Raw genomic sequence first — 26949 nt, 5'->3', positions numbered from 1 at the left:
TTGTTGGTTGGTTGGTTGGTTTTCCTCTCTTAAAAATCGAGGTACTAACCTGCGAACAAACTTGGAAGTTATCTTGCTTATTATACCGGCTGACATTCCTCTTCTAGCATGTGCAAAAGCACCGGTTTCATGTGATGGTGAGGCGGGCGGTCCATTGTAAGTGGCATCACGCCACTCCCTTAGCTGCTCTCCATGGGAAGTGCTTCGACTTGAACTGCCCCGAGGAAAGCGGGTTCGGTCTGGAGGGGTAGTGCTCATACTGTGAGCGGACGGGGGAGCAGCGGGCGCTCTTTGAGCTGCACTGCTGGGAAAACAGAAGCATAAATACAGAGAAAGACTATGCTAGAAACCCTCCTACATGACAACCATTTCTCAAAGATAGCAAAAGAAACCCTGCTCTTGATTTTTTTTTTTTAAATCTGAATCTGCTACTGATTTGCTTTTATGATTCATAGTTGGAAGTAATCAAGAGATATTTTTATGTAAAATCAAATTATCTCAATATTAAGAGCAGTTTGCAAAGTATACACAGATAATAGGACAAAGGAAAAAAGGTGGGAAAGTCTGTAGTATGATCTGAAAGTGTTCCCAGCCCTCCTCTGGAGAAATAAAACCTTTAACAGACAAGCACTCCAAAAACTTAACAGATATTTCTTAAATAGTAATCATCTGGCACAAATAAATGTATAAAGCTATTTGGGCAGTTAATAGTAAGAGCAGCTCTACTATAGTGCTTTTGGACAGAAATGAGCCTAGCAATCTCCAAAACCAAGAGGTTAACATTTCAGTATTTCATTTGAATTTCTGGTGGTCTATGTTGTATGGGCCTGTCTAAATTTGTTAACATTTTTAACTACTTAAGTTTTCCAGAAGCTTCCAGAGGGAGGCAGTCAAGGAACTTCTTTAACTGTATGCAGGCATGTGTGATGAACAGAATCAGGCCTAAATACTCTGTAATACTCACACTACTTGAGTAAGCTACTGTTCTGAAACAGAATGCAACATGACAGCTTTGAACAGACTACCAACATATTGAAGTATAGAATGAACGGAACAACAAGATTTTAAAAGTGCACAGCATTAAAGGAACAATAATAAAGTTATTACCTTGGTCGGTAACCTTCAGTGCCATCTTTGATGGCTGGCAGTGTAACTTTTATGGGACGACCAGAGGCAGACGTAGACTTTTGATGCCGAGGCCGTGTTGGTACAGCAGAAGCTACTGCAGAGCCTGCAGAAGATGGGCTACTCGCAGGCGTTTCTGTTAGGCTTTTACAGTGGCAGCAAGGCAGGAGGGATGGACAAATGAAAAGGGAAGAGAAGGGTTAGTGTAAAAACCCCTAGTAGACAGGGAAAATGACAACTATTTTTTTCTTTTAGAACACGGGAAGTGCTGTTTAAATAAGCAGAAGACGGAGTGACCAGGCTGCCTTGGTCAGCTAATGTAAAGAATATAGAATTCTGAGAAAATTATGTTCATCCATAAATCAAATCAGCATATATGTTACATTAGGCCTTTTCATTCCTCCCAAGATTAGAGACTTCTATTCAAAGTAATGAAGTATAAAGACATATTATTCAAAGTAGTGAAGAAAGATTACAAAGAGTACGTGGAAACAGTAAAAAGTACTGAAACAGAAATTCACAAGACTGAAATAGACTGATTAAATAGACTCTCCTTTTGCCAAGTGAATACTCCTCTTTTCGGTTAAAGCACAAACACCTAAAACTTGAAACCTTTAGAACTGCTGTCACATTATCAGTTGGAAGTGACTGTGTTTCTCCTCTGGACTATCCCAGTCACTGCCTGGCTGAGCCAACCCTTTCAAAATACAGTTCCTTCTACTGGTACTTTCAGTTCTGCTTCATCGAATTGGCAAGGAAGAGATGAAAGTAGCAGCAAAACTATTGTGCTATCAGTTTTTAAAACAAAAGTCAAATGACTTAAGCCGAACTACAGCTTTGCCTCTACAAGCATAAACAAAATTGCATTAATAATGTATTAGAAACAACAGTCCCAAAGCTAAGCAATAGCAAAGAGGTAACGATTTTGGATGAATAATCCAATGACACAAGACGTTCAGCTACACCAAATCCAAATTCAATTGCCACACAATGTCTTGTAGGAAAGGCAAACAGAACTCAAAAGAAAATCCTCCTTCTTCATTTTTCAGAATATATTCAAAGAGCTGCGTATATTCATTGCACTCATGAAAGGAATAGTGATTAAGAGTCATCTGTCTTTTCAACACTATGGAAAAAAATATAAATATAAACTGTAGAATGAAAAACTGTGAAATAAAATTATAGTCTTTTTGGTATTAAATCTATTGAAAGAAAAACTTTATCAATGTTTGCGAGATCAGAAAAATTCTTTTACTGTATTTTTTAACCCTAAATCTAAAAAACACGTTATCTTATTTCCTTTTAAAAAAGGTCTGTTACAAACTTTGTTCAAATATTTTAAACTATACACAAAAATTTGGAAAGACATTTTTGAGAGCACTCATCTAATAATTTAAAGCTAATCATAGAATCATAGAATAGTTAGAGTTGGAAGGGACCTTCAACGGTCATCTAGTCCAACCCCCCTGCAAGAAGCAGGGACATCCCTGACTAGATCAGGTTGCTCAGAGCCTCATCCAGCCTGGCCTTGAACGATTCCAGGGATGGGGCATCCACCACCTCTCTGGGCAACCTGTTCCAGTGCTCTACAACTCTCATTGTAAAAAATTTTTTTCTCATATCTAATCTAAACCTACCTCCTTCTAATTTAAACCCATTACCCCTTGTTCTATCACAACAGGCCCTACTGAACAGCTTCTCCCCATCTTTCCTGTAGGCCCCCTTGAGGTATTGGAAGACCGCTATAATTAAATACTGAAAATTAGTTTTATGCTTTTCAACGTACCTCCTTAAAGCACTTCAAATAGCTGTACTTTACACGTTCCATAGCTCATCATTTTACTATAGATCAACAGCCTTATACTTTTCCTATTTCCAAAATTAAATGCATCGCTAAAGAATTCAAACACTTGAGACAGAAAACAAAACCAAACTAGTTTACTAGATTATGTTATTTCATGCTAGGGATTTTTTGGTTCATTTTCCTTATCTGTTTTATTTAAATAGCTTAAAAAAAAATCAGAATAAGATTTACTGCTTTAAATTAAAAAAAAAGAGAAAAAAACAAACAGTTTTTAGTACTGCCCATTAAAGCTAATGTTATATTTTTCAGTCTGGTAAAGGGGTTAACTAACACCAAAGATGAACAAAGAACGTATTTTTCAAAAACGTAATTGTGGCAGTGTTAAATACAACAGTATTTCACAAAACATACTAAACTGAGTGTAATTCTCATCCCATTTAGAGGTACCAAGTGGTTTCCAGCACTACTAAAATATTATTTAGGCCAAAAGCTGATATCGAAAATGATCGATGAGTGTGAACAATTTCAGCTTTTTGAGTGATTACTAGGAGAAATGAAAAAGAATCAGTCTACCTGTCTCCGCTTCCACCCTCTATAGGCTTCCTTCTTTACTTTCAGTTGGTCCAGGAGCTCCTTGCTCATCCACGCCGGCCTCCTGGCCTTTTTGCCCGACTTGCTCTTCATCGGGATGCACCTCTGCTGAGCTTGGAGAAGGTGCTCCTTCAATATAGACCAACTTTCCTGGGCCCCTCTTCCCTCCAGGGCTGCCTCCCATGGCACTTTGCTCATCAGGTCCCTGAAGAGGCCAAAGTCTGCCCTCCTGAAGTCCAGGGCAGAGAGCTTGCTGTGTAGTTTCCTTGCTGCCCCATGGATCTTGAACTCCACCATGTCATGGTTGCTGCAGCCAAGGCTGTCCTTCAGTTCCACATCCCCCACCAGTCCCTCCCTGTTGGTGAGCACGAGGTCGAGCATGGCACCCCTCCTTGTCGGCTCCTCTATCACCTGCAGGAGGAAGTTGTCATCCACGCGTTCCAGGAACCTCCTGGACTGCCTGTGCCCTGCCGTGTTGTCTCTCCAACAGATGTCAGGGTGGCTGAAGTCCCCCATGAGGACCAGGGCTTGCGACCGCAAGGCTGCTCCTATCTGCCTATAGAGGGCCTCATCTGCTCTGTCCTGCTGGCGAGGCAGCCTGTAACAGACACCCAGCATAACGTCTCCTGTCCCTCCCCTTCCTCTAATCCTGACCCATAAGCTCTCTGTCAGCTCCTCCTGCATCCCCAGGCAGAGCTCACGCACTCCAGCTGGTGGCTGACATAGAGAGCGACACCCCCTCCTCGTCTCCCTTTCCTGTCCTTCCTAAAAAGCCTATACCCCTCCATGCCGACGCTCCAGTCATACGAGACGTCCCACCACGTCTCCGTGATGCCAACAAGGTCGTAGCCCTGCTCGTGTGCGCGCATGTCCAGCTCTTCCTGTTTATTCCCCATGCTGCGTGCATTGGTATAGAGACACTTCAGCTGGGCCTCCGACAACGCCGACTTGCTGGCTGGAGCAACAGGAGTTCTTTTGGACCGCAGTTTAAGTTCACTCGCACTTATCTGCGATCCTTCCTCGGCTTCTGGACACTCGGTGCTGGCACTGGAGCCACGCTGACAGCAGTGGGCTGGACTGTGCTCCCCCACCCCCAGCAACACTAGTTTAAAGCCCTCCGGACGAGTCTGGCAAGCCTTTGTCCAAGCACACTCTTCCCCTTCTTAGTTACATGCACGCCATCTGCCCCTAGTAGACCAGGCTTCTCAAAGCACGCCCCATGGTCTAGATACCCAAAGCCCTTTCATAACTCCAAGCATTTTCAAGCGTGTGCCATACACATGAGCATTTGTAACAGCTGCAATATTTTGCAAGGCACTCAAAATAGCTAGCACAGACAGAGGGAGTCTGAAGGGTTTAGAAGACCGTCTCATAAAAGGGATCTGATCGGCAACAGCTTTGATTCACAATACCGGGGAAGGAAAGGGAAGAGAGATGAGCAGTGTTTTCCTGGATGTCCAGCTGTTTTCATGTTTTGACTGCTTGCTGTCCATAACTATTCCTGTAGGACTTAGGAGCTTCTAGCAAACCCCTTCAAACAAGCCTTTTTCTTTTGCCGAAGCAACAATCAAACTAAACTAGAAGAGTCCAACTTTTTGAAATATCTTGGTAAACCTCAATGTAGAAACGAACAGAAATGTTCAGATCAGCTTGTTCTGCATCACATATCAAGAGCACCCAGAGGACCAGCTTTGCAGGTATGAAGCATGGTGCAACTCTGAACCACACAAAATGATATAAAAATTGGCTGCAAGAAACGGAAGTTCAGAACAGGAGATAGTGAAGAAGTGTGGTGTGCCTTTTCTACCAGCACATGTGTGCACTTTGCTTCCATGGGTGCAGGGTGCATGCGTACCAGGGAATTTGTCTTGCGGTGATTCAAGGAGGGGAAAATTCAGGACTAAGACATTTGTTTAATCAAGTGAGGTGTATGCGTAGGCAGATCAATGTGTGGAAGCTACCTCGTTACTCAGAAGGAGTATAGAGGCCTTCAGGGTTGTTTGATTGAGGAAGACTGTGTGGTTTGGTGGCCAGCATGGTTTGGGGGACTTCTTAAGACTTAGCTGTAAAAGCAGTTAATATATGTGATGATGTAAGTTTAGTTACAGTGTATAATCAGTAAAAATACTACTCCAGTGGCTAGCTAAATGGCTAAAGGATGCTGAGTAAGTAAAGTAGTGGAACACGCACTTTGTATCTACTTGGTGGGGTTAGTTCTTCTGCACTTTCTCCAAGGTAACGTGTCTGAGCATCGGATCATCTTGCTTTTGCAAAGCTGCCTTGGGTAAACAAGGAAAATGATAGCTTTGAGTCTTGGGGAAGCAATGGGTCAGGTTAACTTTCGTGTGATTTTAGTGCCATTGACTTTCTGTAATAACTCAAATGTGTTTTTTTTCCTTGATTTTTGGCTTAGTTTTTCTGTCACAAAAAGACCAACATGCAGAATCGTCATGATTGTGAACCTTGTTACTTTTTTTTTCTTCTTCTTCAGATTTGCTTCTGTGTTACATTGTCATGATGATGAAATGACTGCTTTCCCTGACAAATCTGCATTGAAATGATCTATCCTGTGAAGCCATCTTTGGCTCTGTCTATGGCACTGGTTTTGCTTGCCTGTCCAGTCGCCGAGGCGACAGCTTCGGAGTCGCACGATCCGCAGCGGCGCAGCGCCGCGAGGGGATTCCTGAACCGGGGAAGCTCGGTGGGCAGCCGAGCGAGGCGCCAGGAGCCCGCAGGTCGCACGAGAGCGGCTGAGGAGCCCTGGGCGGAGCCAGGGGGCACGGGCGTTCCGGCCTCTGTGCAGGCATAAAGCAAACAGGGCGTGGCGCGTCGGCAAGGGTGTGGCGCGGCAGCTCGCGAGGCAGTTCGCGAGGCAGTTCGCGAGGACAGGGCGCGTCAGAGAGGGTGCCAACCCAGGGCATTTGCCGTTCCCTGTTGCTGACTCTCAGGGCAACATGGGAAACATCTGCCTGAGAGCAGAGCCTGTAGCTCCGTCCGGGAGGCCGGCACCGGCTACCCCGGCGCTGGTCGATGCCTCCGTGCAGACGGAGGAGCCCAAGGGAGAGGCTGCGGTGCAGACCTCGGGCTACAGCCAGTGCCTGGCCCCTACTCCTGGGGCAGGGGCAGGCGGCAGCCCTGGCTGCAGGTGTGCCCAGCTGGAGGAGCTCCTGCAGCAGGTGGCTGAGCTGCAGGAGGAGGTCAAGCGGCTGAAGGTGATCAGGGAGGCTGAGAGAGAGCTGGCTACTTGGTTCCAGGCGGAGTCTGCACTGGAACCACAGCAGGCAGTCACCCAGCCAGAAACCCCCCCAGTGACACGCGAGGTAAGTAAGTAGGCAGAAGATGCCAATGAATGGAAAGTTGCAAGGGCAAAGGCGCAGCAGGAGGAAGAAGCAGCTTCCCCCGAACCCTGAGGTGCCCCTGCAGAACCGCTTTGCCGCTCTGCAGGCTGAAGAAGTAAGACCTAGCACCTCGGGGGAGGCACTGGAGCCATGCAAGGTAGCGCGACCGGCTCGCGTGATAACTAGTGCTACCAAGAAAAAGAGACGCGTGGTAGTAGTGGGTGACTCCCTCCTGAGAGGTACGGAGGCACCCATCTGCCGACCTGATGTGCTCTCTCGGGAGGTAAGCTGTCTCCCGGGGGCTCAGATCAGGGATGTCACCAGAGAATAACAAGCCTCATACGGCCCACGACTACTATCCCTTCCTGGGTGCCAGCGACACAGCCGGCAGAAGCCTGAGGAACATCAGAAGGGATTCCAGGGCCCTGGGTACAGCAGTCAGAGACTCTGGGGCGCGGGTGGTATTCTCGTCAGTCCTCCCGGTCGAAGGGAAAGGGCCTGAAAGGTCCAGGCGTATCTGGCAGGTCAACTTGTGGCTCAAGGAGTGGTGCTACAGCCAGGGCTTTGTGTATCTAGACCATGGGGCGTGCTTTGAGAAGCCTGGTCTACTAGGGGCGGATGGCGTGCACGTAACTAAGAAGGGGAAGAGTGTGCTTGGACAAAGGCTTGCCAGGCTCGTCCGGAGGGCTTTAAACTAGTGTTGCTGGGGGAGGGGGAGCACAGTCCAGCCCACTGCTGTCAGCATGGCGCCAGTGCCAGCACCGAGTGTCCAGAAGCCGAGGAAGGATCGCAGATAAGTGCGAGTGAACTTAAACTGCGGTCCAAAAGAACTCCTGTTGCTCCAGCCAGCAAGTCGGCGTTGTCGGGGGCCCAGCTGAAGTGTCTCTATACCAATGCACGCAGCATGGGGAATAAACAGGAAGAGCTGGAGATGCGCGCACACGAGCAGGGCTATGACCTTGTTGGCATCACGGAGACGTGGTGGGACGTCTCGTATGACTGGAGCATCAGCATGGAGGGGTATAGGCTTTTTAGGAAGGACAGGAAAGGGAGACGAGGAGGGGGTGTCGCTCTCTATGTCAGCCACCAGCTGGAGTGCGTGAGCTCTGCCTGGGGATGCAGGAGGAGCTGACAGAGAGCTTATGGGTCAGGATTAGAGGAAGGGGAGGGACAGGAGACGTTATGCTGGGTGTCTGTTACAGGTTGCCTCGCCAGCAGGACAGAGCAGATGAGGCCCTCTATAGGCAGATAGGAGCAGCCTTGCGGTCGCAAGCCCTGGTCCTCATGGGGGACTTCAGCCACCCTGACATCTGTTGGAGAGACAACACGGCAGGGCACAGGCAGTCCAGGAGGTTCCTGGAACGCGTGGATGACAACTTCCTCCTGCAGGCGATGGAGGAGCTGACAAGGAAGGGTGCCATGCTCGACCTCGTGCTCACCAACAGGGAGGGACTGGTGGGGGATGTGGAACTGAAGGACAGCCGTGGCTACAGCGACCACGACACGGTGGAGTTCAAGATCCACGGGGCAGCGAGGAAACTACACAGCAAGCTCTCTACCCTGCACTTCAGGAGGGCAGACTTTGGCCTCTTCAGGGACCTGATGAGCAAAGTGCCATGGGAGGCAGCCCTGGAGGGAAGAGGGGCCCAGGAAAGTTGGTCTATATTGAAGGAGCACCTTCTCCAAGCTCAGCAGAGGTGCATCCCAATGAAGAGCAAGTCGGGCAAAAAGGCCAGGAGGTCTGCGTGGATGAGCTCCTGGACCAACTGAAAGTAAAGAAGGAAGCCTATAGAGGGTGGAAGCGGAGACAGGTAGCCTGGGAGGACTACAAAGAGGCTGTGTGAGTGGCCGAGGATCAGGTGAGGAAGGCTAAAGCCCTGGCGGAATTGAATCTGGCCAGGGATGTCAAAAACAACAAGAAAGGCTTCTATAGGTATGTAGGGGACCAAAGAAAGTCCAAGGAGAATGTAGGCCCCCTCCGGAAGGAAACCAGTGTCCTGGTTACCCGGGAGATGCAGAAGGCTGAGGTACTCAATGACTTTTTTGTCTCAGTCTTCACCGATAAGGGCTCTTGTCTCGCCACCCAAGCTGTGGAAGGCACAAGCATGGACTGGGAGGATGAAGAACCGCCCACTGTACTGGAAGAGCAGGTTCGGGAACACCTGAGGAACCTGAAGGTGCACAAGTCCATGGGACCTGATGAGATCCATCCGTGGGTCCTCAGGGAACTGGCGGATGAAGTTGCCAAGCCGCTGGCCATCGTATTTGAGAAGTCATGGCGGTCTGGTGAGGTCCCCAATGACTGGAAGAGAGGGAACATAACCCCCATTATTAAAAAGGGGAACAAGGAAGACCCAGGCAACTACAGGCCGGTCAGCCTCACCTGTGTGCCTGGCAAGGTCATGGAGCAGATTGTCCTGGAAACCATGCTAAGGCACATGGAGAGCAAGGAGGTGGTTGGTGACAGCCAACATGGCTTCACCAAGGGCAGATCGTGCCTGACCAATTTGGTGGCCTTCTACGACGTGGTGACAGCATCGGTGGACAAGGGACGAGCAACGGATATCATCTACCTGGACTTGTGCAAGTACCTTGACACTGTCCCACACGACATCCTTCTCTCTAAACTAGAGAGACATGGGTTTGATGGACGGACCACTCGGTGGATAAGGAGTTGTCTGGATGGCCGCACTCAGAGAGTGGTGGTCAATGGCTCGATGTCCAAGTGGAGACCGGTCACGAGTGGCGTCCCTCAGGGGTCCGTGTTGGGCCCAGCCCTGTTCAACATCTTTGTTGGCGACATGGACAGTGGGATAGAGTGTACCCTCAGCAAGGTCGCAGATGACACCAGGCTGTGTGGTGTCTATGACACTTTGGAAGGGGGGGATGCCATCCAGAGGGACCTTGACAGGCTGGAGAGGTGGGCCCGTGCCAACCTCATGAAGTTCAACCAGGTCAAGTGCAAGGTCCTGCACCTGGGTCGTGGCAATCCCAGGCACAAATACAGGCTGGGTGGAGAATGGATCAAGACCAGCCCTGAGGAGAAGGACTTGGGAGTGCTGGTGGACGAGAAGCTCAACATGAGCAGGCAATGCGCCCTTGCGGCCCAGAAGGCCAACCGCATCCTGGGCTGCATCCAGAGGAGCATGGCCAGCAGGTCGAGGGAGGTGATTCTCCCCCTCTACTCTGCCCTGGTGAGACCCCGCCTGGAGTACTGTGTCCAGTTCTGGAGCCCCCAACATAAGAAGGACATGGACCAGTTGGAGAGGGTCCAAAGGAGGGCCACAAAGATGATCAGGGGGCTGGAGCACCTTTCCTATGAAGACAGACTGAGAGAGTTGGGGCTGTTCAGCCTGGAGAAGAGGAGGCTCCAGGGAGACCTGATAGCGGTCTTCCAGTACCTCAAGGGGGCCTACAAGAAATATGGGGAGAGACTGTTCAGCAGGGCCTGTTGTGATAGGACGAGGGGTAATGGTTTTAAAATAGAGGGAGGTAGATTTAGATTAGATATTAGGAAAAAATATTTTACAATGAGGGTTGTAGAACACTGGAACAGGTTGCCCAGAGAGGTGGTGGATGCCCCATCCCTTGAAATGTTCAAGGCCAGGCTGGATGAGGCTCTGAGCAACCTGATCTAGTCGGGGCTGTCCCTGCTCCTTGCAGGGGTTTTGTACTAGATGACCTTTGAAGGTCCCTTCCAACCCTAACCATTCCATGATTCTATGATTCTATGACCGTTCTCCTGCCCATAGTGAATAATTCATAATGCTGGAGGTGATGTAGGCAGAGCTGTGCTACATTTGGGAAGAACCTTCTGGTTGTGATATACTCCTTGTTTTTTCCGGTTGCGTTGCAGCTGTTTGCTAGTTTCCCCAATTCTACTAGTGCTTATGTCGTGAAATAACTCCGCTCGGCTCAGTGGGTCTATTTGTAAGCCTGAGTTTTTACAGGAGGGGACTGAGTTCGGTCTATAGTAACTGCACACTGAAGTTGAAAGTGCTGCCTTAAATTCCATTTTGTATAAGAAAATAATTGCTTACATAAGGAATTACGAGTGAGATGAGCATGGAGCATTGGGTTGCGTGTTGGGAGAAACAGCGAAATCTCCCACTGCCTTCTGTCTCTGCTTTCAGCTTAAGGTCAAAGATCTAGGAACCACTGTGCTGTAAGGAAACAGGCTCAGTTCGTGCTCTGGACAAAGAGAACGAGATACTCACTTTTTGATGGAAGCAGTCAATAATGGGAAAATATTAACGTATCTTTTGAGTTTTGTTGGTGCTTTATGCTTAGCAGGAACGGAGTGAGCTGGGAGTAAGCATGCCTTCCTGTTACAAAATCTAAAAACTAGTCTGAGAAGACACTGTTTCTACCTACAGTGTTTGGCTGCCTTAAAATCTGTAACTTAAAAGGTTAGAGGCTTTACCTGTTGAACGTTTGCACATACCTGCCACTAATGTTAGAAAGCATTTTAATGACTGAAACTCTTAGCACCCCTTTGACATCTTCTGTTACTTTGGTTTCTCTTTGGAGCATTTCCAAGCCCCATCTGTATCTTGCCCCTTATATACTTGGAAGTTAAAGAGTACAGCAGCACTGCACATTTCGGTGACTAACACTTCATGTGGGATGATCTGTTGGCATGCATTAAAAATAACATCCTTTTAGTTCTTCAGGCTTTTTGAGATCTAAAACATATTTATGAGATATCATCGAGTTTTCTTTTAAAGACTAGGTTATTCTTTTTAAATAAAGATGTAGATTGAATGAGAACTTCTGTAACTTACAAAAAGATGCAAACAGGTTTAGTTAAGAAAAAGTTAAGAAAGTAAAGAAAAAACCAGAGTGAAACCTTGTTTCCAAATATGCTAAAGTACAATTTTTTTGTAGTGTGTACTTTTAAAAGACTAAATTTGGTCATGATTAGGCAAGTTTACTTGCAGCATAGCGGTGTAGTGTATAGTTTGGTATAGTTTCATATTTTAAAAAGTCTCTCATGGTTTGTTGATTACTGCCAAGGTGTCTCTAGTTTTGCTTTTGGAGCTGGTAAGTAAAGAGTCTGCAGAAAGAGTTTGAGATGGGCATCGAAGCCTGCCCAAAGACAGCATGTTCTGCTTAGGCTACCATTGAAAGTTATCCATTATATTGTCAAAGTAAATGAATGACTCCCTTCTACACCTTTGTATGCTTTTAGTCTGTTCTCCTACAACTATCCAAAATCCAAGTAGTGAAATTCCCAACCATTTTGTCTGCCTTCCAGCATACCTCTGTGGATGGATGCACTGAACAACACGTCCAGCCTATCAAGTCAAGTAGCAGACAAAACATCCCCCGATGCAGAAACTCCATTACATCTACCAATGAAGAGCATGCTCACATTGGAAATTATCGCTTACTGAAAACAATAGGAAAAGGAAATTTTGGCAAAGTGAATCTGGCAAGGCATGTGCTTACTGGAAGAGAGGTAAGTGTGTTTTATGTTCTTTTTGGCTGTCTTTATAATAAGTATTTCTACTATTCTTTTACCTTTCTCTTATGAATAAAAAAATATACTTTTTTTTTTTTTTGTCAACGTAAAGGAAGATGCAAAGAGGCTGTTTCAGGATATAGGAAAAGTTTTGAGGTGCCCAAGTTTTCTCCCTCTGACCACTTGCCCTTTTTAAAAAATAGAACTTCTTGGTGAAGAGATCAAAAAGTCTGTTGCACATGGAGGGTTGTTTTGGGGCTGGGAGGGCGTCTGTTCGTCCTCAAGCATTTCCAAAACTGAAGAGAAATCTATTGATAGATACATTTCATTGACAGATAATCTGTTGGCAGATAGATAGATCCTTGATATTGAAATCTATTGATAGATAGGTCTTGTGTTTGGAGGGCCTGATTTTGCAGTGGGCAGGATAACCTTGTTCTGTCAAAGCAATGACAGAAGTATAAAACTGATTCCTTAGTGGAACCATTTGGTGGCAAAGTTTTGAGCTCCTGCTGGTAGATCCTAATTGGTAAGGAAATTTTGCTTGATGAAATGCATAAAAGCAGACATCTCTGCTTTTGCTTACAGAGGTGTGGTATATTTTTGTTCAAATATTTTTCTGAGTTTAATAATCTCTGGTTGTTTATTTTCTCCCAAGGTTGCTGTGAAAATAATAGAAAAAACCCAGCTAGATCCTACTAGTCTGCAAAAGGTAAGAATATACCATAACATCTGAAAATATATAAACAGTTGAACTGTGATCTTTTATTTACTTGACAAAAATATTTGGCCCCTTTATCTTGCTGAACAAACATTTTTGTGTACGTATGACCCTGGGCCACAGTGGTATCCTACTGTCTTTGCTGGAATGTGCATGTGCTATTTGTCTGAGGGCAGTTGCTCTATGTGGTTCCTATCTAAGCATTGCTTCTCTGCTCTTCCTTCCTTCTCCAGCTTTCCTCTTTGCTGACAGTAACATTTCTATCTAATTAAATACACAAGTAGTTTGTCTGGGTACTGAATCAAGATGTAATGCTCTAAAGGATAGCATTTTTCTTGGATTTTTCTGTAATGTAGTAATCGTTTTCTGCGGACTTATGAGAGTGCCAGTTTTTATGGGTATAATAGTTGTTTGGGTTTTTTTTACCTTTTTAAAATATTCTTTCAGCTTTAATTTGTTAACATTTTTATTTGTTAAACTCAAGGGACCTTTGGCAATTACGTTCTGTGTATAGAATTGACAAAATAACTGGGCGTAATCAGGACATTCTTGTTTGTTTGTGCCTGTAGATAGAAATGCAGAAGTCCTTCGTAAACATTGTGATAAGTGTTTTAAGAAAACCCTGGAGTTTTGTGTTTGGTTTGGGGTTTTTTTGCTCCTTGACTATACATATGTTTGGTTTTGGCTGAAGCACGGAATTGTTCTATTGTTCTACTGGAGGCTGCCCATTAGAAAAATTTGGGACATTTTTTGTTTACAAATACTAGACTGCTGCTGTCTGTAGCTGTAGAATGAGAGAAGGAGGCTAGAGCTTATTGCTGGTCTTTCTTCTTTGGCTGCCATTACATGGATTTTATTGGGTAACTTTGGTTATGGGGAGTTATAAACAACTTGGCTTTAATTTCTTTTTTTCTTTTATTTCTTTTAATTCTTTGATTTATTTGCTTTAATTTCTCTTCTGTACTATTTTTGTTTGGGAGAAAGCGTTTAGTTTGTTCTTAGCCACTCTCCAATGTTATTTATGCCATGTAGGATGGACAGGGTACTTTGCAGGCATCCTTGTTTTAACTTAGACCATCAGATGTTGGAAGATGACACAAGTAAGCTGATCTTGTGAATTTTTAATTTTGCATCCTTATGCATGCAATGTGATAGGCTTAAGATATATTACACTTCTTACTTCAGAACCTCTACCTCTTCAAATAGATAAACAATGTTGAATTAAGGGCTCAGCCTTTTATTTTGTTTACAATCTGTTCAGTATGTAGTTCTCATCTTACTTAGTGAGCACCTGTTTAGAAGACAGAGCTGTCTTTTTTTTGTGAACTTGCTGTCTTGATAGTAACACACTAGTACAGCTTAGCTTTTTCCACTGTCGGGATCGTAATTTGCTCCCAAATGTAAGTATTTGGATTTCGTCATAACTAGAGTTTATATCAAAATAGCAGTTCTATTTTCTGCATATCTGCTACATCGAAAGTGTCGTCTTGTACTGGCTTCACTAAGGATGTTTCTGCAATAGCATTCTGTTGCTCTTCTGGGAACTGCTAGTGGAGCAAAAGGTGTTGGTTTTTTTTTTTCTTAATAGATTTGATCAGCAAGTGGCATTTTGGATATTCCCTTTTTAGGGGTCAGCTGGCTTCTTTTCAATCTTTAAATATGTGTAAAGCTTCAGACCTAGGTTCTTTCTGTTGTTGAGAAGAGCAGAACAGAAGTAAAGAAGTAGTGGAAGGTTTGGAAGAATTTCAGTTGATTGAAAACGATGCTTTTTTTGCAACATCCCTTCTCAGTAATGATGTACAAACTAGAGAAGCATTCAAGCACATCTTTCAAAGCAAGAGCGAGCCTTGGTTAACTGAAGATTTTCAGTTTGGTTGTAGTGACTTAAAATAGTAAATCTTCAATGTAGATGTCAGCCTGGCAGCAAGTAGAAGTGTTAGCAATGGTGTGGCAGAGGATCTTTGTACTTTCTGCAGTCTGTGCCCTGCAAAACGAAACTGGGAAAGCAGAAGTCAAATTTTCAAGCCTTGTGCTTCTGCCATAGGTACAGGTTTTTCAGATTGAGTATGGTGCTGGCTATAAGTGAAGCTAGTGAGGCTACAACCAGTATGCAACAAGGAGATTCTTGTTTGTGAGCTTTTTTGAACAATAGCACTTTGTTAAGAATGAAGAGTTGGAGAAGGTCCAGAGGAGGGCCACGAAGATGATAAAAGGGCTGGAGCACCTCTCTTATGAGGACAGGCTGAGAGAGTTGGGGCTGTTGAGCCTGGAGAAGAGGAGGCTCTGGGGAGACCTGATAGCGGTGTTCCAGTACCTCAAGGGGGCCTACAAGAAAGATGGGGAAAGGCTGTTTAGTAGGGCCTGTTGCAATAGGACGAGAAGTAATGGTTTTAAAATAGAGGGACGTAGATTTAGATTGGATGTTCCCAAAAAAATTTTTTACGATGCGAGTTAAAGAACACTGGAACAGGTTGCCCAGAGAGGTGGTGGATGCCCCATCCCTGGAAACGTTCAAGGCCAGGCTGAATGAGGCTCTGAGCAACCTGACCTAGTCAGGGATGTCCCTGCTCCTTGCAGGGGGGTTGGACTAGATGACCTTTGAAGGTGCCTTCCAACCATAACCATTCTATGATTCTATGATTCTAAGAGCGGTCCTATAAATATGTGGTGGGGTAGGGGAAGAGAAGTCGAGGAGCACTTACACCTTATAAGAGAGCAGCACGCTGCTGGTCAAGAAAATAGAGGTGTCTGTGAATTCTGAAGGCGCTATTTTTTATCAGTAAAGTAGATCATTATATAATCCTACAGCTCACCTTGTCATGAAAGGAGAACTAATTTCACTGTCTGTCTAGATTTCTATAAAATTAACAAACTTGGCTTTGTAGGAAATAACTATGGTCTGTTGCTTTAATACGTTTCTTCCTTTGTGCATAGTGGTATCCTGGGTGTTACTGAGTGGGGTACAGGCTATTCTTTGAAGATATCTCTGTTTCTAAATACATAGTTATTGACATAACTAGTGTTAATGACCAGCATGCTTCTCCAAGGGGAAAGTCAGGGTGGGGAGAAGATTGATGCCAAAGTAGTGCTCCATGGAATGAGGAGTTGCAATGTAATGTAATACTTGGATACTGTTAACGCTTGGATTCAAGTGTTATCAAGTGTTCAATGTGCATTTCTACTGGACCAAATACAATCCTGAATATACACCAGGATTCCAGAGAACAGTTTGTTTGCCTAATTTCCATCCTGCTCCCGCTCTGCCATTTTGACCATCTGTATTGAAATAAGGTTCCCTGCTCTTTCTCTCCACTCCACATTTGAGACACCCTTACACATGCCTTTGGGCTGTATGGGCCAGGAATCACAAGGTGTCGTGTGGCTGTGTTTGCGGTCTCTACACAGTGCTGTTCCATTATTTCAGTTCTTTCAGCCTTTCAAATAATTTTTCTCTCCTTGCGTTGGAAGCTGTCACTCCAAGCAGCTTTAGCAAAGCTGCTTGACTTGGTTACGTAGCAGTATTATGGAATACGTAAGTGACATCTGCCTGATTTGCAAGATGCCTATACCTGAGTTACTTCAGAAAAAGATCTGAAAATGTTGGTTTCCAGGTAAACAACTGCTGGAAACTTGTCAGAAGCCGATTACAAGTGCAAAACACTAACTCTGAGGAATGTGTGTCTCCCCATGAAGAAGACAACCTTGTGTGCTGTAGTTTCAGTAGCGGGCAGGCAGTTGGGAGGGAGTTTTGCATGGAATACAATCACTTAGGGATTCTTAATATTTTTCTGAGCAAGCAATTTAGTCAGCAAGTATCTGCAGGTAGATTCCAAGATTTCAACGATTCTTTCAATTCTTACTCTGCAGATTTCTCTCTTTCTCTGTTTTCATGTGTTAGTAAGAAGGCTGACACCATCGCTTCTGTAAAATAAAATAGCCAGCTTCCAGTCAGCTTAACATGATTTGTGTGGATGAGCATCACCGAAGCTGCTTCTGTCATGTCCAGTTCTTGCTCTAAGCATGCAATCACATTTCAACCAACATTAAAAGTGCCTTTGATTAAAAATCCCCAAACAAGCAAGAAGGGCATCTCAGAGCCACTAGCCAGTAAGAAAATAGCCAGATTCATCTTGTGACTTTCGGTTCATTTAGAATTTGCCTTAGAATAGCTGCTTGCTTTCAAAAGATTGAAACTAACTACTTCCTCTTGATACACTCACGGTGACTACCAGGACTGTGTACCTGCTTGTAGATGAGAACATATGCTTCAGTTTTCTGAAAAATATCTATTTATCAGGATATAGAATACAAGATGATTTAAAACTCTTTATTGGCATCCGTATGGAATAAACCTAAGCCCATACTTTGTGTCTTCCTGGTATCTTCTCTTCAGAACCCCATCAAGTAAATGTTTATTTCATGTAACAAAGTATCTGCATCAGGCTGGAGGTCAGTAATGTTCTGTCTGGAGGAAAATAGACTTTTCTGTTTCCTAATCGGCTTTTTCCTTTATAGAAGAAAAAATGACATGTGGAACAAAATGTCATGTCACTGTGAAATCAATTTGACTCTTAAACCAATTAGTAAACTCCTAAATCCTGTGAGAATATTGAATAGAATAATGCAAATTTTTTTTAACAATATCTATGTGCTTCACATTACATGTAAAATTGTGTTTCGTAATGATTTTTTTTTCTATAAAGGAAATAATTTGAAATCTAGAAGTCTAGTGTTTTAATCCTGCTTATGAAGACATGCGTTCATTGCTGTAACTTTTGCACCAGCATTAATACTGTTAAGTTATGAAATATCTTTCCAATCTTCTGGCAGGAATTGCAAATTTCCACATAGCTGCTTAGAAGTTCTTCTGAAGCTGTACCATCTATTGGTTTAGCTTTGTTAGCTTCTGACTAACTGATACTGATCTAGCTGAGAAACTTTCTTGTGCAACAAATTCGAATACTTCAAAAAACAAACAAACCAACCAAACAAAAAAAAAGGCAAAAATAACAGCCTGGTATGATTTTTTTTCATAGGAGTAACTGACTTTAGCAAATGTTCTTGTTTCCTTATGAAGCTAATTCTAGTGCATAGTATTTCATACCCATGTGTTACATCTTGAACACAAGCAAACTGCATCACACTGGTCATGATTTCTCAGAGAAATGCTTTTATAGTCTTTGCTTCCTTCTGAAATTGTTTGAATGGCAATTTTAAGGCAAGTGGATAGTAACTAGCTTGAAATACTTAAATAACGTAAATACAGAACTGCAGTAATGTGACTTGATCAAAAGCTGAATTTCAAAAAGATGTTGCTCTGTAATTTTAACTTGCAGAATAAATGCAGAATTTTAGAAATGTTATGACTAAATTGCACAAACGGAGTAAAAAAAAAATCAGTGTTGTCTAAGCAAAATAATTTTAATTTCTGTTCTCTTGTAGCCTCAGCCATCATAAAAGAAAAAGTAAAGTGCTACTCTTTCAGGAGGTGTTTGGTCTCTGGCTTGCATAGTTGTGCCCTCTTGCAAAGGCAGTACCTGAACAAACGGGACTAATTTTGAAAATGGAGGGAGAGATGTCCTCTGAGACATCGGACAAGCGTAACAGCAACAATGCACTTCTGCATTGAGCCAAGATTCTCTATAAGGAGGATGGTAGCGCTAAGATGTTTCCGAAGTGTCTAAGCATTACGTTGAAGCCAGTGAGCTTTTCTTCCTTCACTTCAGCATCCTAATTCAGCCCAATACGGGACTAAAGTAAATAGATTTGACAAGGGGGAGATGCTGTTCACTTGAAGTGAAACAGGGCAAGCTTATTAGTCTTGACAGCCTGAAGCAGACTAACAGAACTATGTAGTCATTTTGGATTCCTTTCCTTTGCCTTCTTCCCTTTGAGCCCCTACGTTCGTCTTGCTTTGCCTCGTACACTTAATCAATAAACCCATGAACGCTAGACATTTCAGAGTGGAGATCTCTTGTTTCTGATTTAAAAAAAAACCGGTAAACGCACCATTGTCTTAAGGATGTGCACTTAGTGCTATAAGTTTGTCCAGTTGTTTTTAATCGTGTGACTCAGGATCGTAGAGTAGACTTTAATCAATCATAAACCTTCAGACCTTGCTGCGGGGAGAGCAGACATCACTTTTCTCACAGCTCCCAAATTTTACACTGGGTCACAAACAGCAAACTGACCTGCTTCCCCTCTGTGGAGCGGCAGGACTGGGGGATGTCAGGACTCCTTGTGTCTAATTCCATTTTAACATCTGTGTGTTCCACTTTCTGTGGTACTACACCTTGTATTTGCACCCACAGTTCTGTTTGTTTTCAGGGTAGTTAGATGAGCTTGCCAGCACCAAAGAAACCAGAGCAAAGCGATAACAAAAACTTGTGTGAACAATCTGCTGGTTTTGGTCAATATGAAACTCCAGAAAGGGCTGTAAAACGTCTCTGTGTCTGTTTGTATAAAGCTTAAAAATTAGTCTGGTTTTGATATGTAGTCGGTAGTGGTTATTTTTATACAATCTGTGAGGCGTATATTTTCTGGAATTTACTGTACTCTATTTATCTATAGTTTATGCTAATGCTATTTTCTGTGGCTTATGCTGCCGCTTTTTGCCATCTAAAATTGGATATCTTGCCTAATAAACGCACTCTAAGAAAATTGTCTTGCTTCCTTGACAGTTGGTTCGAGAAGTAAGAATAATGAAGACACTGAATCATCCCAATATTGGTAGGAGCCCTGCATTTCTGCAAACTTCTTTTTTTTTTTTTTATTATACTGTTTACATTTTGCTGTCTTTAGCTTTATTTGAGTGTACTTTACTGCTATGCTTTTGTTCATTAAACTTTTTTGAGATAATAGGAGAGAGAACATTCAGTAAATGCTTCATTGTCTCACCTCCTTTATTGACTCTACTTGAAATGAGAGTTTTCCTCTGAGGAGATAAACTGCTCGGTCCAAGAAAGCCTTAACACAAAGTAGGAGATGCTGAGCGCTCCGATCTGTTGGGGGTCCCAACTTGCCTCTTCCATTGAAATTGCTCTTGAGGCCAAAAAGCATGAGTTTCCTAGGTGAAAGTCTAGCAAGCCCATTAGTTCAGTCTAGGAAAGACTCCTGCTGACTGATATTTCCAGAAAATTAGAATTACAAAGGATGTCATTTTCCCTTTCTGCTTTAGTTCTTTCACCTCCCCCACAGCTTCAGGGCCCTACTTTGTGATGACAATTCTTCTGGCTGAGGAGGGCTGGACAGTCTTGTTCCAGAGACAGTTTATGGTCCTGAATCGGCCAGAGGGCTTGTTGCACACGAGGTATGGATGAGGTGTACAAGTTATTAGATGCTAGGCACTCCCTTCTCATCCCTTGACCTGTTTGTTGCCTTTCCAGCATTCTTAGCTTCTGCTGGTTTTTGTTTTCTTGGGGGTGGTGGTGGGGGTGTGTTTGTTTTAAATGAGTGGTTACTATTACAATCTGAGGAAAGTCTTTCAGAGACAATGTTTCTGGTATCCACTCGGTTTTTAGTGGGTTGGAATCTCAAATTTCCGACCGGGAGCAGTTTAGTAGTGAAACAGGGAAGGTTTGTATGATCTTAAAGATGTCTGTGTCAAATTAAACACTAATTTCAGCATGAACTTGTTTGTACAGTGTGCATCAACTTCTGAGGAAATTGTGAATTAATGTGCTTTATTATCGACTGTGATTTAGAAATTATTTTTGCTTTTTTTTCCCTTCAAAAGAATGCTAACCTGCTGCAATCTCTCTCTCATTCATTTTTCTTGCAGTAAAATTATTTGAAGTTATTGAAACTGAAAAGACATTGTATTTGGTAATGGAATATGCCAGTGGGGGTAAGTGGATTCTCAATTCTGCTTTAAGGATAAACTGAAATACGGAAAGCCATGCAGGTTCCATGCCTAGGAACGATTCAAGGATTTTATGGTTCACGGATTATTCCAATCTGGCCTTCACAACAGTCCTAACGGACCTCCCAGGGCAGACTTTCTTGCTTGCATCACATTCTGTAGAGAAACCGCTTAGGTTTGTGCTTAAGGGTAGTTACTGATTTGAGGTTTCTGCTGGAATATCAGGAGATAATCTGGTGCTGATTCTGTAACAGCTTGACTCAGTATTTATCTGCTCTATTTAGGCAAGCACTGGTGCCTCATTTTATCTTGAGGATGTGGGCCAAAGCACTTAGGGAGGCAGGTCCAGGGGATGGGAATAAGGAACACGGGAAAAGGGACCAGCAGGATCCTAAGAGTGAGAAGGAGAGTGGGTGCCTGCTTGAGAAACTGCTTAGCATCTGAATAGGAAATGTTTGTGGGAAGAGATTCCAGCACAGGGCTAGTGACAGCTAGGAAAGGCTGCTTGTCAGACAGTGCAAAGGCGAGGATCTGAAAGGCAGCTTTATTAGAAAGAGAACAAGAAGGGAAAAACAGAACTAATACAGATACTGTTAAGTGAAGCCACTAGAGATGCGCGAAACAAACCTGGTACATAAGTAGTTACGTGTTTCCCGGTGTGTCTTCTATGCAATATGAATGTTTTTTTACGACTGAAGTAATTTTTTTTGTTTATTTCACAACATTTTAAGTAAATTTATTTTTGAAAATGAAGAAGCCTTTGTATGAAGGGTACAAGTTTTGTATTTCTTGACTATTACATGTCTAAAAATGAACTCCAATGCAAACAGTAAAAGGGAATTTTTCCTTTCCCTTCCAGGTGGGGGGTGGGGGGTGTTGTTCTCAAACATTATGTAATTGTGCATGACAGTCAAAAATAAAACCTGGGCAATAAGAGTGATGTTTTGTCCTTGTCGTGGCCAGGACCATTATTTGACTACCTCGTTGCACATGGAAGAGTGAAAGAGAAAGAGGCTCGTGCAAAATTCAGGCAGGTATGAAATGAACATTCACTCTTTCTTTTGTTTCTATTTATGGTGTTTTCAGATAGACATGAGTGTGAAGATACTTCCTTTACTTTAAAAAAAAATATTCGTTGTTGTGATAATGTTTATTAGGGATACAGTGGAAAAAATCCCTGAAGAGAAAACTATCTGCTTCCTACATCCTATCTAAAAATAGTAAGACTGTTTTACATTCTTTTTTAGTGGATGTTCCTAAGAGCTACATTTTTTATTGTGACTCACTTGAGATTTTAATCCTTTTCTGAATATTTTAGAATTTAACAGATGTTCTGTCTAGAGATGTTGGTATGATGGCATGCATTGCAGTGTCATGTCACACTGTTTTGTCTGAAGGGTATTCTGGGACAGGTTTTTATATTCTTATTGCAAACCTTCTCATCTTAATCTTTTTCTTAATCTATTTTTAGTGATTATTTTGTGAAAAGCTTTAATTAGATAAATAAACCAAATTTGGTATTTTTCAGAATGAATGTATGTAAGTAACATGTAAAGAAACTGCTTTTAACTTGCTGTTTCGGACTTGGTTTTTGTTCTACATATGTGAAAGATGTATATGAAAATGTTGAATGAACTATTATGTGAGGGATGAATTGCAGAGGTATGCTGCAAGTATTTCAGAAGATAAAATCTGGGATGGTACACCCGGCTCTTGGCTTGGGGGGTGGAATCATTTCCTTTTACAGTTGTTGCTATAACTGTAGCAATAGTTCTATTACATAGCGATCTGCCTTTAAAAGAGATGTTTTGCCTGTTACCTTGAGAAATATTTTTTAAAACTGTTTTAGTAAGAAAATGAGCTGCTTTTAGAGACTTTTTAGTTTTAGTATTTGAGCTTGAATGAAACCTAGATTAATATTTTCTAGAATGAAAGCTTTATTTATTAATTTATTATGTTCTACTGAATCATATCAGGAGTCCAAATTACTAAATTATATACAAAAACTTATACTGAGATTTGAAATGAAATATTTATCTGGTCACCTTGCTGTTTCAGATTGTATCTGCTGTGCAGTACTGTCATCAGAAATGCATAGTTCATCGGGATCTTAAGGTAGGCTGTTACTTATTTTTAATTTTGCTGTTGACAGTATAGACTTAATTCTATATACTTGTCCTTGTCACTGTCTCTGAATGCCTCAAACACGTGAATGAGGGAACTATCACTTGTATTTTATTCTCAGTTTTCTGAAGCGCAATAATAATGGAGCTTGTCTGTTGGAACAAGGAAGAGACAAGAATAGAACATGTGTTAGTTTCATAAGAAATATGTTGGGTTTTTAATCCATTTGAACTTCTGGTTTATACTGTGATTAATTCAGGCAGAAAAATAAATCGAAGGTGAGCAGAAATTAGTCTGAATTCCTTGTTTTGATGCTTGCTAGTAATCTATCTATCTAAACATACCAAACCCTGTTAAAGAGTTCAGCAATTGCAGGTACAACCTAAGCCTTCGGTCTGAAGTTGTCTTCACGCCACGTTTAGGTATCATAGGACTTGGACACAAGATCTTCACCCGCTTAAAAGTTGGCTTGTGCTCTGGCTGCTGATGTCTTTGTACATTTACAAGGAAAACATTGGTGTAGGTTACTAATCTACCTAAATACTCGTGAAAAGCTGAAGGCTGAATAATTCCTAAGGGCTCTTTTTTAACCAGTATCTTTTGTCTTAACTTTCTTATAATACACTGCAGCATGCTCTCAGCCTCTTTCTTTCAAATCTGTTCCCTAATACCGGTCGATCTGCCAGGTCCTGCATGTGCATGTGGTGCTGGATAATACATGCTTTTCTGCTGAGTCCTCCCTGCCCCGGGACCATTCTCTTCTGATGATGGAGGTGCCTGGCCAGCACTCTGAAGTCAGAATGCAAGGAAGGAAAGGGCTGGATCTCATTGAAATCTTGACTAAAAAAAAATTCCTCCCCGTCTTTTGGGGTGGTTTGGAGCCCATGAATGTTTTGTCAAGCTCCCTGGAGCTTACTGCAGCCACTGTTGTTGAGCTTTCCAGAAGGCTGCACCTAGGGACCTATTGGCTTTGCTGGACAAGCTGTGTTCACAGGTTGTCTTTGCCCTGTACTTGGCTGGGAGTAGGGAGCCACCCACCTTCTTGTGCTTAGCTGGCACTGGCTTGCTCAGCCCAGCTATATTACTGAGTCTCGCTGCACGAACCCCTGCAGTTCTTCAGCAGCCTGCATCTTGCTCTTTGTCCCAGAGCCCATTACAGTCACCACCACTCATTCATTTCCTAGTTCCTTAGCGCACATACAGCTCACTGCATGGCTCAAATGGCTATCCAGAACTGCTTTGCAGTGTTTGCACGGGATGCCTTTTACCATCTGTCACAAGTACTCTGCTGCTGATCTCCGTCCTATTTGCAAGACAGGCAGGCAAGCTCCAAAATAACTTGTTTGCTTTTCTCTCTCCATCTTCTTTTGGAAGGAGTTGTGCTAGACTCATTTGAAAAGTTCAGCGTTAGGTGTGATTGAGAGCCAGTCAGCCTAGTCAGTGAAAAATACATTCCCCAAAGAAAAAAGGGCCAAACATTATGGCTCTGAGGCAATGTTCTCCCTTCTTCTCTTTCCAAACGTTATGTGTCATCTCTGTCTCACTTAAAACTCTTCTCATGGAGCTGCAGAGAAGAAAGAAGCAACTTACTTAAACGGCCTCCTTTTAATTTTCTGTTATTATGAACAGCTTGCGTAGAAAGGGCTATAACCAATTCCAACGTTGCTCATCCTGCGATGCACAAAACTTATCTTACCTTTTCAGGGACTCTTAATACTTTTTGCTCCGAACGTGTAACCAACAAGAGCATAGTCTTTCTGTCTGGCATATTAAAAAGAGGGGTGTGGTGTTTCTGCTTGAAGTTAAGGAACCTAAAAGCATGGGGTGCTTGGGTAGCAGAGTACGGTTGAACTAGTTAGACTATTGTAATCGCAGAGCAGCTGCCCTGACAGTAATGTTTTCACCACAAGGAAAAGGAAGTCTTTGTGCAGTGATGTAGAAGGCTGTCAAATCTGGAAGATATCTCTGTGCGTCTGTCTGCAGGCACATCAGCTGGAACCAGCTGAGATTACAGGTCATGAATTTGGAAAATAAAGTGTTTTCCAGGATAGTTAGTTTGTGAAAATGGCCTGTATTTTACTCCTGATAAAGGCTAAATTCTGTTGCACAGCTATTGGCTTGATCTACTGCTAGTTCATTGTCTCCTGTTCTGTTTACTGAGTGCCAGCGAAATTATTAAAAACAAAACCAACAAACACACACAAACAAAATCATGTTTATCCTTTTAATCAAAGCAGCTAAGAAATTCATTGCTGCCTCTCTGATCCTGAACTAAGGCTGTTTTGGTTTTTTTGGGGGGGCTCAATTCTGAGCACAGCATCCAAGGAGAGATGTCCATGTTTGCTGTAAAAATGATGTTTGGCAATTATGTGAATCATTGCTCTGGCTAATGCCTGTCCTCCTGTGGAAACGGAATGATTCCTGCACTGCTCAGTGCTGCTCCTGTGTTGCTGATATGCAGACCAGGAGCCAGCACCCAGTTAGACGAGTAAACATTGCCAAGTTCTGCTGCACTCCTTGCACAACATCCTTCCATTTTGAGAAATGCACTTTATTTTTTTTTAGTAATTTATTCATATTTCTCTAGCCTCGCTCTTTTAATCTTCTGACCTCCCTGTAATACAAGATAAGATATTGTTTACTGACTCTCCACGTAACTGAATACTTGCATCTGTGCATATGTGATGCATTATATTCACAGGATGATTGCTGCACAGGCATTAATATTCTTAGGTGTATAATACATGCATTTTCTCCATACATAATGCAATACTTGAATGTTAAACACCTTGGTGGTGTTTTTTGCTCAAGCAAACACTAGGGAGATAATCTTTTGTTACAGAATGCTAACATATAGCACATAGCTTGCAGCTTTTCATCTTGTAAGCAGAAGAGATCTTCTTTTAAAGTCGTCAGTCCCTTCTAACGCTAGCCCACCAAAATGGTAGATGATGTCTGGGATTAGATTTATGTTTACATTGGGGTTTTTAAATTTTTTTTATTTTTTACATAAATTTATTGTTTTACATTGTCCTTTTCCTCTTTTATTTTTTTCTTAGCCAGAAAACCTTCTACTTGATGCAGACATGAACATTAAAATTGCAGACTTCGGACTTAGCGAGGAATTTACAGTCGGCAATAAACTGGACATGTTTTGCGGAAGCCCATCTTATGCTGCTCCTGAAATTTTCCAAGGAAAGAAATACAATGGTCCTGAAGTGGATGTGTGGAGCCTTGGGGTGATTTTGTATGAACTAGTAAGCGGATCATTGCCATTTCATAGTCAGAGTCTACAGGTACAGTTAAAATATGAAAGCTTGGCTTTTAATTTCTTTAAATCTTGTACGTCATTAGTGCATTTACCTTTTAAAACTTTCTTTTAAAGGAACTGAGGGAGCAAGTACTGAGGGGCAAGTACCACATTCCATTCTATATGTCCACAGACTGTGAAAATCTACTTAAGAAGCTACTAGTACTAAATCCAACAAAACGAGGCAGCTTGGAGGTAAGCAATTTCATCTTGGAATGAACGAATTTTCAGATTAAGACAGGACAAAATACAATAATTGCTTAAAATGTCTTTATTTTTCACGATAGGTACTTTCTTTCTGGTTTTGGTTAAAATAAAATAATGAGGAAATGTCCAAGAAACAGTGCAGCTTGCAAATAGAAAGTGTTAATAAAGGGAAGTCTAACCTTAATTGCAGCTGACCAAAGACTGTCATTTTAGGAGCATTTCAAAGTGCAAACTGCTCCCACTTGTTTCGGTCAGATGATGGAGCTAGTTCAAAATGTGTAGAAAGCAGGACAAGATTGTAAATAGCTTCTGCTTGGAGTTTTTTTTTTAAAAACAAAACCAGCAGCAGGAAGTCCCACAAGCATTTTTGACTTGACTTCCCACTTCCCACATGACTTCTTAAA

At 42.8% G+C, this 26949-nt stretch overlaps 1 protein-coding gene across 1 annotated transcript in view; it reads left to right on the top strand.

Annotated features, from left to right (window-relative positions):
* The first annotated feature begins 6474 nt into the window (after positions 1-6474).
* LOC147601455 (serine/threonine-protein kinase MARK1-like) overlaps positions 6475-26949 on the top strand; it is a 36119-nt gene continuing 15644 nt past the window's right edge. The window contains 9 exon segments of the mRNA XM_086744674.1: positions 6475-6840; positions 12116-12319; positions 12981-13034; positions 19724-19772; positions 20824-20889; positions 21868-21938; positions 22963-23019; positions 26088-26324; positions 26414-26533. Of these exon segments, the coding sequence (XP_086600800.1) occupies positions 6475-6840; positions 12116-12319; positions 12981-13034; positions 19724-19772; positions 20824-20889; positions 21868-21938; positions 22963-23019; positions 26088-26324; positions 26414-26533 (1224 nt within the window).

The sequence above is a fragment of the Chlamydotis macqueenii genome, chromosome 3 (genome assembly GCF_036417535.1).
Source record: "Chlamydotis macqueenii isolate bChlMac1 chromosome 3, bChlMac1.mat, whole genome shotgun sequence".
Taxonomy (NCBI): domain Eukaryota; kingdom Metazoa; phylum Chordata; class Aves; order Otidiformes; family Otididae; genus Chlamydotis; species Chlamydotis macqueenii.
Note: the sequence above shows the minus strand (reverse complement) of the source record. Positions and strands in the feature narration are given on the sequence as shown.